At 35.3% G+C, this 12,820-nt stretch overlaps 1 protein-coding gene across 6 annotated transcripts in view; it reads left to right on the top strand.

The window, feature by feature from the left end:
* Positions 1 to 12,820, top strand: part of LOC148623143 (sacsin-like) — a 53,192-nt gene that overhangs the window by 6,499 nt on the left and 33,873 nt on the right. For 4 of the 6 annotated variants that reach the window (XM_088573697.1, XM_088573701.1, XM_088573699.1 and 1 more), the window contains exon 2: positions 7,514 to 7,763. In XM_088573697.1, coding sequence (XP_088429823.1) covers positions 7,641 to 7,763 — 123 coding nt within the window. In that variant the 5' untranslated portion in view covers positions 7,514 to 7,640. Of the gene's footprint in view, positions 1 to 6,153; positions 6,274 to 6,369; positions 6,572 to 7,513; positions 7,764 to 12,820 lie in introns of those variants that run through there. The other 2 variants (XM_088573698.1, XM_088573702.1) reach the window with 2 other exon arrangements.

Below are 12,820 nucleotides of genomic sequence, written 5' to 3'. Positions count from 1 at the left end.
ATTTCATGACACTATGTGGCCAGGATACAATATGTAGATATGCATATATTTAGGAATTTCTGATCCACAAATTGATCCCCAGACCATGAATAACACAAGCCTTGGAAGGATTTCTGAATCTGCAAACCATGTCTTCATACAAGAATAAACATGTTCCTAATTTGGCAAATCTAGCGAGCGGGGGCATTAGTGTCTTTCAGACACATTAGATTTCTTAATAAAATAAAAAAATCACTAATAACAAATGAGGCGGGAGTTCCTGTGATAAACAGGTCTCTTAGTTTTTTTCTAAAGTTTACTGAAAGTTTCATTAATAATTTATTTTTTGGTTTAGGATTAGATAATCGTTTTATTTTGCGATACTATATTTTAACGTTTGTCTATAATTTGCAAATTTGTCGCAGGGCATATGGGGCTGAGACTAAATCTCAATTGCAAGGACAAGTTTCAACAACCATTTATAATCTGTATAAACTGCAAATATATTTATTAATAAACTGTACATATTTATTCATCTTTCGGAAAACATTCAACAACTCAATTATACTCGACCCGAAAACACAATAAAATAACACTACGGCTGACCAACTTGCTAAGCACTTTCGCAATTTATAAAAAAATATAAAAAAGATTTCTATCGCAAATTTGAGCAAATATCTGAATTATAGCCTGGGTGCGCATAATTCATTTTGCGCCAAGCGTGCAATGTTAGTGATATGTATACGACAGTATAAGAAGTCGGTGATATACGTCATGATGGGTATGGTGTATGATATGATAATATGTAATGAAAATTAAACATACAGTGACATATCCCCCTCCAAAACAAAATCAGTCTCCTAATTCAAATCGGAAGATGTACTCCATCAATCAAACGTGAATATATATAACGTGCTTTCTGCCCATTTTTCTTATGAACATACCAGTGTAAGAATGGAGATACGAAACCGTTTTCCCGATTCTTATAAATGATATAAGAATTTACTTCATGGAATATGGAATTAAACTTCTCTTGCATCAGAGAATATTCTGTCTCATGCTTTAGATAAGCAGTTGTTCGAACATTTTTCTATGATTATTCCACTTTAGAAAACTCATAGTCGTTTTCGTACCAAAAACAACTTTACATCCTATATCTCTCTTCCGTTTTTCAACTTCAGAAATACCATATTTAAAACATGATCTATAATATATCAAATCAGAGCTGAAAAATAATCAAAGGTGTTTTTAATTAATGTATCTTTGAGATCATTAAAAGGTTTCACCTTCCTTATATTACTTAAATTCAGTTTCAAAATATTGCGTAATTATTTGTTTAAATGAGTTGTTATGTCCATAATAAAGTGTAAAGACATATGTTAGGTGCGTCCTAAACTAATATTTATGTCAACACCAGCCTCAAATGCAGAGGTGGATCCAGGATTTAAGATTAGGGGGCGCAGTTAAAATTTTGCGGAGCGGAGCGAGGCGAAAATTTTTTTTAACTTAAATTTTTGAAATATTTTTCTAGAGTGGTACAATGTAGATATCTTTTGTGGTAAAACCTAAAACCGCCTAAATCTACCCCTGACAACCCATGTTTTGCAAATTTTAGGGGGGGTGGGCGCACGCCCGACACGCCCTCGCCAGAATCGGCCCCTGAAGTGAACCGAGTTCAAATGGATATGGTCGTATTATGCTGCGGTTAGTGAACTTTAAAAAAATGCATTTATTACGCTGCCGAAGGGCACGTAAATGACTGTATTATCAACTAGGTCATGCATACTTATGGGCAGAAAAAGCATCAATATCCAGTTTGTGCTATAATGTCACTATTAAGGGGAACCAGTCGCCTGCACCGCATACTAGTGAGTAGTTCGTGAAAAAAAAAAACAAATATTGTTTTGTGATTCAGCCAGTACATGCACGCTGGGTGTCATCTGAAAGTTTATCATGTCAGGTACAATACAACAATTTTAAACTGTGATGTAGAGAAAATTTTTAGAGTCTAGATCTTAATCCCATCGATTTGTCGAATTTCCATAAGGAAAGTATTAATTTTAATAGCTGTCTACTTTCACTTCACCGTTCATTCTTAGAGTTAAGCCATCAAAGGTATGCTGCAAATTTTATGAAAGAGTCTTTAATGGTTCCCCTCTATGATAAAATCTGTTGAAGTTCATTTTAAACTTTAAAAAAAGAAATTGCTGAATTCAATATAGAAAGTAATGGGACTTTTAATAGTGGTTTTACACCTTGCGCAAGCTTGAAAACAGTACAATAGTAGCATCGGTAAATGCGATTGAGGACCACACCAGTCAGGGAACATAAGCTAGCTTCGATGATTAAATATAAATCGAATCTGAGCTTTTTCTAAGATAGGGATGGTCAAAACATGGTACTCGAATGTTTAAGAAAATTACGTAATCAATACCGGTCAATTCGACTCAAAACCATTTCGGACCATAACAACACACAGTTCCTTACCAGACCTGTCATTTCGCCCATAAATATTTAAGACTGACAATATTAGCATGCATAAGGACAAATAAGGTTTCACCTTCCTCATATTAATGTGAAAACCTGGGTTGTCATATTTTCATGTAAAGGTAATTTCAAATGATGCAATAGAGAGCAAGAAAGATTACCTGAAGAAAGGAAACCTGAATTATTTTACACAATGGTTGTACGATGCATGAGATAAAGGCTTTGGAAATTGTTATGCTATAGAAACTTCCATATGCAGTTAGGTATAACAATATTGAAGTTTAAGTGCTCCTGATTGTATGGAGAATTAGGAAGAGTGCCATTACACATTCGGATAAAAGCTAGAATGGATGGTTTCTAGCTGGCAGCGTATTATGATGAAAATAATATCTTTGTATGAATGTTATTGCAACTTGATGTTGGATGGTGAAATCATGATAAATGTCTAGTGAAAAGTATACGAAACTGGCAAAACAATAATATGAATTCTGTTTAATGTCATGACTGTAGAGTTCTGTCAAATGTCTTGATTGTAGAATTCTGTAAAATGTCTTGATTGTAGAATTCTGTCAAATGCCTTGATTGAAGAATACTGCCAAACGTATTTCTTTTAGAATTCTCTGAAATGTCTTGACTATAGAGTTCTGCCTGATTTCTTCACTGTAGAATTCTGCCAGATTTCTTCATGGTAGAATTCTATTAAATTTCCTGATTTAAAGAATTCTGTTAAATTTCCTGATTTAAAGAATTCTGCCAATGTCTTGATTGTAGAATTCTGCGAAATGTCTTGACTATAGAGTTCGGTCAAATTTCTTCATTGTAGAATTCTGCCAAATGTCTTAACTGTAGAATTCTGTCAAATGTCTTGATTGTAGAATTCTGCCAAACTTATGTCTTGTAGAATTCTGTAAAATGTCATGATTGTAGAATTCTGCCAAACGTATTTCTTGTAGAATTCTGCCAAATGTCTTGACTGTAGAATTCCGTCAAATGTCTGGACTGTAGAATTTTGCCAAATGTCTTGACTGTAGAATTCTGCTAAATATCGTGACTGTAGAATTCTACCAAATGTCTTGACTGTAGAATTCTGCCAATTGTCTTGACTGTAGAATCCTGCCAAATGTCATGACTGTAGAATTCTGCTAAATATCGTGACTGTAGAATTCTGCCAATTGTCTTGACTGTAGAATTCCGCCAAATGTCTTGACTGTAGAATTCTGCCAAATGTCTTGACTGTAGAATTGTGACAAACGTATTGCTTGTAGAATTCTGTTAAATATCTTGATTGTAGAATTCTGCCAAATGTCTTGATTGTAGAATTCTGCGAAATGTCTTGACTATAGAGTTCTGCCAAATTTCTTCACTGTAGAGTTCTGCCAAATTTCTTCATTGTAGAATTCTGCCAAATGTCTGGACTGTAGAATTCCGCCAAATGTCTTGACTGTAGAATTGTGCCAAACGTATTTCTTGTAGAATTCTGTTAAATGTCTTGATTGTAGAATTCTGTTAAATGTCTTGATTGTAGAATTTTGCCAAATGTCTTGACTGTAGAATATTCTGCTAAATATCTTGACTGTAGAATTCTGCTAAATGTCTTGACTGTTGAATTCTGCATATATCGTTACTGTAGAATTCTGCCAAATGTCTTCACTGTAGAATTTTGCTAAATGTATTGATTTTAGAATTCTGCCTAACGTATTTACTGTAGAAATCTGCTAAATATCGTGACTGTAGAATTCTGCCCATTGTCTTGACTGTACAATTCCGCCAAATGTCTTGACTGTAGAATTCTGCCAAATGTCTTGACTGTAGAATTCTGACAAACGTATTTCTTGTAGAATTCTGTGAAATGTCTTGATTCTAGAATTCCGCCAAATGTCTTGACTGTAGAATTCTGCTAAATATCTTGACTGTAGAATTCTGCTAAATGTCTTGACTGTTGAATTCTGCTGAATATCGTGACTGTAGAATTCTGCCCAATGTCTTGACTGTAGAATTCCGCCAAATATCTTCACTGCAGAATTCTGCCAAATCTTTTGAGTTTAGAATTCTGACAAATGTATTTACTGTAGAATTCCGCCAAATGTCTTGAATGTAGAATTCTGCCAAATGTCTTGACTGTAGAATTCTGCCAAACGTATTTCTTGTAGAATTCTGTTAAATGTCTTGACTGTAGAATTCTATCCTATATTATGTAGTACTATACGGTTAGATCAGTTCTGAAAATTTTGTCTCATTTTCTACAAGAATCCATACAAACAACGCAACATAGCTGGATCTGCAAAATGTAACCCCAAACCTCTTTCACAACTTCTGTACTCACAGCTGCCATAGAGGGTATCCAGTCTTACCACAATACTTGTGGTATTAATTCATTGTGGATCCTGAAAAATTCGAAAAAATCTTTGGAGACCCTGAATTCAAGATTATTATCAGAATATAATAGCATTAAAACCTATGATTTTTCAACACTGTATAATTCTATTCCCCACACTCAGTTAAAATCCCGACTCAAAAACATTATACATCATTGTTTCTCCAAAAAAGATGGTACACGTAGATACAAATATATAGTTCTTGCTAGAGATTCCTTATGCTTTGTGAAAAAATAATTCTAAATTTTATCCTCCAAATATATAGAAGATGTTTTCAAAATGCTGGATTTTTTTATTTGGATCGACAATATATTTGTCCATTGTGGTGGACGCGTTTTTCAACAAACGGTCGGCATTCCAAAGGGACCAAATTCTGCTCCTCTACTTGTTGACCTATTCCTTCACTCTCATGAGGCTAACTCTATAGCTGATCTGATCCTAAAGAAAGAACATCGTTTAGCTAGATCCTTTAATCTCAGTTTCCGTTATATAGATGATGTATTATCGTTACACAATCCAAGTTGCGGGATTTAATACTTCGCATCTACCCCAAAGAACTTGAGATAAAGGATACTACAAACAGTCACTGTTAAGACAGCCTCATATCTTGACCTACACTTAGAGATTGCTGGTAAAGGAAAACTATTACTTTATGACAAACGTGATGACTTTTCATTCAGAATTATCAAGTTTCCTTCATCTGTGGCAACATCCCTTCAGCACCTGCGTATGGAGTTTTCATATCCCAACTCATACGTTATGCCAGAGCTTACCGTAACTACGCAGACTTTTTGTATGGCGCTAGACTTGTAACAATTAGGTTTTTGGAACAGGGTTATGTTGCTACAAGCTTTAAAGTCATCACTAGAGAAGTTTTATGGTCGTCATCATGAACTCGTGGATCATTACGGTGTATCCATCTGCACATGAGAACTGATTTGTTCAACGAGTCATAGTTTTCCTTTCCTCTACCCCGGAGTTGACTTTTTTATGAGCAACTCGGCGGGTGTTTCTAGAAAAGCAGAGGACGCTTACCCTACCGGTGCACCTGGTCCATGTTCCCATTTTTAGTGGAGTCCGAGTTGCTCATTTACTTTTGTTACTTTGTATGTATTTTTTTAGTTACTTCATGTTCTTTGTCGTGTTTGTCTGGTCTTTGTCCTGGATTACATTCTTTAGATTTCCGCTAGAATCTTGGTTCCCTTGAATACTCTCTGTTGAGAATACTGATGATTTTAGGAAGCTAGTCCACACAGAAATCTGAAGTGTTTTTTTTTTTTTTAAAAAGGAAATATTTTTTTTCTAATCCTAGGTGCGTGGAGGTTCAAGTAATTTATAATATATTTTCCCGCAATTTAAATCCCTAATGTTTGGGTGAAATGAAGTATTTTTGAAAATCAGTCAGCTGATGCTGAAGAGAGAACCTAATACGGTAGGGAACTTAATCAATGCGGATACCTTTCTGCCTTTTAATTACACATATATTACATCTATCTATGTACAAATGGCTCAAATATAACAAAAATAGGTATATGGTGTATATGCCAAAGAGACAACAACACCACCGGGATGAAAATGTCAGTCGAAGGCCGCCCATTGGTCTCAACGAATGTCGAGAAAACCCTCATGATACAGGACAGGATACAGGACAGGTCCCAAAATATCATTATACACAGGAATAGCGAAAGAGCTGTCCCTATATACTCAAGTAACATAGAAATAAACTAAAGGTAAGAACGAAACAAGACATAAAGAGGCCAGAAATTCCGGACTTGGAAAAGGCGCTAAAAATGTAGTCAAAGTGCTTTGGCGTGATCACAACCGTCCCCCTTTATAATCTGGCCACTGTGGAAAAAAATAGTACACAAACACACAAAGAAGTCAGTCCAATTAGATCTTAGTCCCTTGTTACAACGGAAATAAAGAAACTGAATATAAATTACACAAATGTGCTAACTAAGAACTGCTAGCAGCTAACTGGCAGGTGAGCTCCGAACCTACAAGCAGTTATGTCACCATCGTATATAAAATCAATCCCAATACTTCCCATGCGGGCTTGAGAATCGCGGTACATCATAAGTCATACAATAAGGACATAATCCATGCCATGCCAAAAACTGCTTTTAGATGTAGTGTTTTATTTCTATGTCAGTACCCAATGAGCGAATCAATGTATACCAAAAATTGAAATGTTATGGAATAATAAAGGAAAAAAAATATTATAAATATGATTGTTGAAACACTATTGAATTGTTGGATTAGGTTCCTGCACACTCCCCGTCAGGATATCACCATTGATACGATACGTTGAAAAACATAACTTTAACGCACAAAACAAAACATCACGACAATTATAATAAAATTCATTGAAATATCGCATGAGTAAATTCCTTTACCTCGTATTTTTAATGTGAGTTGCATTTTTTATCCCGATTATTTCAATAATTTATCACTATCTTTATCAAAAAATCTGGTCCGTCCTACACACCTGTTCTATAATTTTAAGAAACCTCTATACAGCCCATTACAAGTTCCTTAGAGTGTATCTTATCGGGTATGATGTACTCAGGATTTTACTTATTTAGAAAATAAAACGTTAACTGAATTTTATGTAGCATCAGTTAATATTAATATGAAATGTTTTATTTCATCGTCATTTTCTTTTACTTCAGGTTTATATTAGAAAACAATCTAGGATTTCTGAAGGGCATGATGCACAGTTCAAGAAAAAACTCCAACTGATTTATACATTCTGCTAACTGTCTATTAGTCACAGCTTGAAAAGGATAAACCCCGAAAATGTCGTCCACTGATGACAGCGAGGAGGATGGACCTGAGTTCTCCGGGATAATTCAGCCTCCATTGATCCACCAGCTGAAATCTATACTCGACCAGTACCCAGATGACGGCCAAATCCTTAAGGTATTGATATGATAAAAGCTTAAATAACACACACTTAAATATATTTACCTGTCTGTCTGTCTGTCCGTCCGACCACAAAAGAAAATATAACATTTAACTCCTTCTTTCGGGTAGCCTTTATTGTCTGAATGGTTATAAGAGAGAATACAATGTTCACCAAGATATATTTTTAGTTGTCATTGATTGAATACGCATGATATTCAGTTTAAGCTCATTTTAGCTGTGCCTTACGGACACAAACTGAAAAAAAAACGAAAACTTTACTTAAAACTGTCTAAATTCATATACAGATCAAAAACATGTATAATCGTCCTTTGTAACAAAGTGATAGAGTGAAATGGTTAATATGTTATGCGCCTGCTTGTCTGTCAGCTAGGAAAGTCTTTAGAACGCATCACTCCATAACCACTTCGGATATTCCTTATGCATTTAGTTACAGTGTAAGTATGTGTATACTACAAGTGCCAAATTTTTTTAAGGAGTTATGGGACAGAATATTTTCAACAATTCTTAATTTTAGAAGAACTGGATGCATTTTGTCGGAAACCGCTTGTTGAATTTTTATTTGGTAGGATTTAATAATATGAAATACTCTACCAGACATAACTGAGAAAACTTTAAACAACTTTACTGGTGTTTCTATTTTGGCGAATTATATTTACCCTACCTATACACCTGGTTTATAATAACCTTTGTAGTTTGATTTGACTTCACCTTACCAATACACATTGCTTATAATCACCTTGGAACTTTGATTTGACTTTACCCTACCTAAACACCCTGTTTATTATCACCTTGGGAGTTTGATTTGACTTTATACTACCTATACTCCCAGTTTATAATCACCTTGGGAGTTCGATTTGACTTTACTCTACCTATACACCCTGTTTATAATCACCTATGGAGTTTGATTTGACTTTTTCCTACCTATAAACATGGTTTATAACCAACTTGGGAGTTTGATTTGACTACCCTACCTTTTTAACTGGTTTATAATCATTTTGAGAGTTTGAATTGACTCAACCCTACCTATACAACCGGTTTATAATCACCTTGAATGTTTGATTTGACTTTACTCTACCTATACATCCGGTTTATAATCACCTGGAAAGTTTGATTTGAGTTTACCCTACCGATACACACGGTTTATAATCACCTTGAAAGTTTGATTTGACTTTACCCTACCTGTACACCTGGTTTATAATCACCTTTTGAGTTTGATTTGAGTTTACCCTACCTGTACACCCGGTTTATAATCACCTTTTGAGTTTGATTTGAGTTTACCCTACCTATACACCCGGTTTATAATCACCTTGGGAGTTTGATTTGAGTTTACCCTACCTATAAACCCGGTTTATAATCACCTTGAAAGTTTGATTTGAGTTTACCCTACCGGTACACACGGTTTATAATCACCTTGAAAGTTTGATTTGACTTTACCCTACCTGTACACCTGGTTTATAATCACCTTTTGAGTTTGATTTGAGTTTACCCTACCTGTACACCCGGTTTATAATCAACTTTTGAGTTTGATTTGAGTTTACCCTACCTATACACCCGGTTTATAATCACCTTGGGAGTTTGATTTGAGTTTACCCTACCTATAAACCCGGTTTATAATCACCTTGAAAGTTTGATTTGAGTTTACCCTACCTGTACACACGGTTTATAATCACCTTGAAAGTTTGATTTGAGTTTACCCTACCTGTACACCCGGTTTATAATCACCTTGAAAGTTTGATTTGACTTTACCCTACCTGTACACCTGGTTTATAATCACCTTGGGAGTTTGATTTGAGTTTACCCTACCTGTACACCCTGTTTATTATCACCTTGAGAGTTTGATTTGACTTTATACTACCTATACTGCCAGTTTATAATCACCTTGGGAGTTTGATTTCAGTTTACCCCATCTGTACACCCTGTTTATAATCACCTTTGGAGTTGGATTTGACCTTTTCCTACCTATACACATGGTTTATAATCACCTTGAAAGTTTGGTTTGACTTTATACTACCTATAATCCCATTTTATAATGACCTTGGGAGTTTGATTTGAGTTTACCCTACCTATAAACCTGGTTTATAATCACCTTGAAAGTTTGATTTGAGTTTACCCTACCTGTACACCCGGTTTATAATCACCTTGGGAGTTTGATTTGAGTTTACCCTACCTGTACACCCGGTTTATAATCACCTTGAAAGTTTGATTTGACTTTACCCTATCTATACACCTGGTTTATAATCACCTTGAAAGTTTGATTTGACTTTACCCTACCTATAAACCCGGTTTATAATCACCTTGAAAGTTTGATTGGACTTTACCCTACCTGTACACCCGGTTTATAATCACCTTGGGAGTTTGATTTGACTTTGCCTTACCAATACATCTTGTTTATAATCACCTTGGGAGTTTGATTTGACTTTACCCTACCTATACACCCTGTTTATTATCACCTTGAGAGTTTGATTTGAGTTTACCCTACCTATACACATGGTTTATAATCACCTTGAAAGTTTGGTTTGACTTTATACTACCTATAATCCCATTTTATAATCACCTTGGGAGTTTGATTTGAGTTTACCCTACCTATAAACCTCGTTTATAATCACCTTGAAAGTTTGATTTGACTTTACCCTACCTGTACACCCGGTTTATAATCACCTTGGGAGTTTGATTTCAGTTTACCCCATCTGTACACCTTGTTTATAATCACCTTGAAAGTTTAATTTGACTTTACCCTACCTATACACCCGGTTTATAATCACCTTGAAAGTTTGATTTGACTTTACCCTACCTGTACACCCGGTTTATAATCACCTTTTGAGTTTGATTTGAGTTTACCCTACCTGTACACCCGGTTTATAATCACCTTTGAGTTTGATTTGACTTTACCCTATCTATACACCTGGTTTATAATCACCTTGAAAGTTTGATTTGACTTTACCCTACCTGTACACCCGGTTTATAATCACCTTGAAAGTTTGATTGGACTTTACCCTACCTGTACACCCGGTTTATAATCACCTTGGGAGTTTGATTTGACTTTGCCTTACCAATACATCTTGTTTATAATCACCTTTGGTGTTTGATTTGACTTTACCCTACCTATACACCCTGTTTATTATCACCTTGAGAGTTTGATTTGACTTTATACTACCTATACTGCCAGTTTATAATCACCTTTGGAGTTCGATTTGACATTACAATACCTATACACCCTGTTTATAATCACCTTTGGAGTTTGATGTGACCTTTTCCTACCTATACACATGGTTTATAATCACCTTGAAAGTTTGGTTTGACTTTATACTACCTGTAATCCCATTTTAAAATCACCTTGGGAGTTTGATTTGACTTTACCCTACCTGTACACCCGGTTTATAATCACCTTGGAGTTTGATTTGACTTTACCCTATCTATACACCTGGTTTATAATCACCTTGAAAGTTTGATTTGACTTTACCCTACCTATAAACCCGGTTTATAATCACCTTGAAAGTTTGATTGGACTTTACCCTACCTGTACACCCGGTTTATAATCACCTTGGGAGTTTGATTTGACTTTACCCTACCTATACACCCTGTTGATTATCACCTTGAGAGTTTGATTTGAGTTTACCCTACCTATACACATGGTTTATAATCACCTTGAAAGTTTGGTTTGACTTTATACTACCTATAATCCCATTTTATAATCACCTTGGGAGTTTGATTTGAGTTTACCCTACCTATAAACCTCGTTTATAATCACCTTGAAAGTTTGATTTGACTTTACCCTACCTGTACACCCGGTTTATAATCACCTTGGGAGTTTGATTTCAGTTTACCCCATCTGTACACCTTGTTTATAATCACCTTGAAAGTTTAATTTGACTTTACCCTACCTATACACCCGGTTTATAATCACCTTGAAAGTTTGATTTGACTTTACCCTACCTGTACACCCGGTTTATAATCACCTTTTGAGTTTGATTTGAGTTTACCCTACCTGTACACCCGGTTTATAATCACCTTTGAGTTTGATTTGACTTTACCCTATCTATACACCTGGTTTATAATCACCTTGAAAGTTTGATTCGACTTTACCCTACCTATAAACCCGGTTTATAATCACCTTGAAAGTTTGATTGGACTTTACCCTACCTGTACACCCGGTTTATAATCACCTTGGGAGTTTGATTTGACTTTGCCTTACCAATACATCTTGTTTATAATCACCTTGGGAGTTTGATTTGACTTTACCCTACCTATACACCCTGTTTATTATCACCTTGAGAGTTTGATTTGAGTTTACCCTACCTATACACATGGTTTATAATCACCTTGAAAGTTTGGTTTGACTTTATACTACCTATAATCCCATTTTATAATCACCTTGGGAGTTTGATTTGAGTTTACCCTACCTATAAACCTCGTTTATAATCACCTTGAAAGTTTGATTTGACTTTACCCTACCTGTACACCCGGTTTATAATCACCTTGGGATTTTGATTTCAGTTTACCCCATCTGTACACCTTGTTTATAATCACCTTGAAAGTTTAATTTGACTTTACCCTACCTATACACCCGGTTTATAATCACCTTGAAAGTTTGATTTGACTTTACCCTACCTGTACACCCGGTTTATAATCACCTTTTGAGTTTGATTTGAGTTTACCCTACCTGTGCACCCGGTTTATAATCACCTTTGAGTTTGATTTGACTTTACCCTATCTATACACCTGGTTTATAATCACCTTGAAAGTTTGATTTGACTTTACCCTACCTGTACACCCGGTTTATAATCACCTTGAAAGTTTGATTGGACTTTACCCTACCTGTACACCCGGTTTATAATCACCTTGGGAGTTTGATTTGACTTTGCCTTACCAATACATCTTGTTTATAATCACCTTTGGTGTTTGATTTGACTTTACCCTACCTATACACCCTGTTTATAATCACCTTTGGAGTTTGATGTGACCTTTTCCTACCTATACACATGGTTTATAATCACCTTGAAAGTTTGGTTTGACTTTATACTACCTGTAATCCCATTTTATAATCACCTTGG

Source organism: Perna viridis, chromosome 3 (assembly GCF_037379345.1).
Source record: "Perna viridis isolate PV_CMFRI_1.1 ecotype Kerala chromosome 3, ASM3737934v1, whole genome shotgun sequence".
Lineage (NCBI taxonomy): Eukaryota > Metazoa > Mollusca > Bivalvia > Mytilida > Mytilidae > Perna > Perna viridis.
This window is presented reverse-complemented; position numbering and strand designations above follow the sequence as displayed.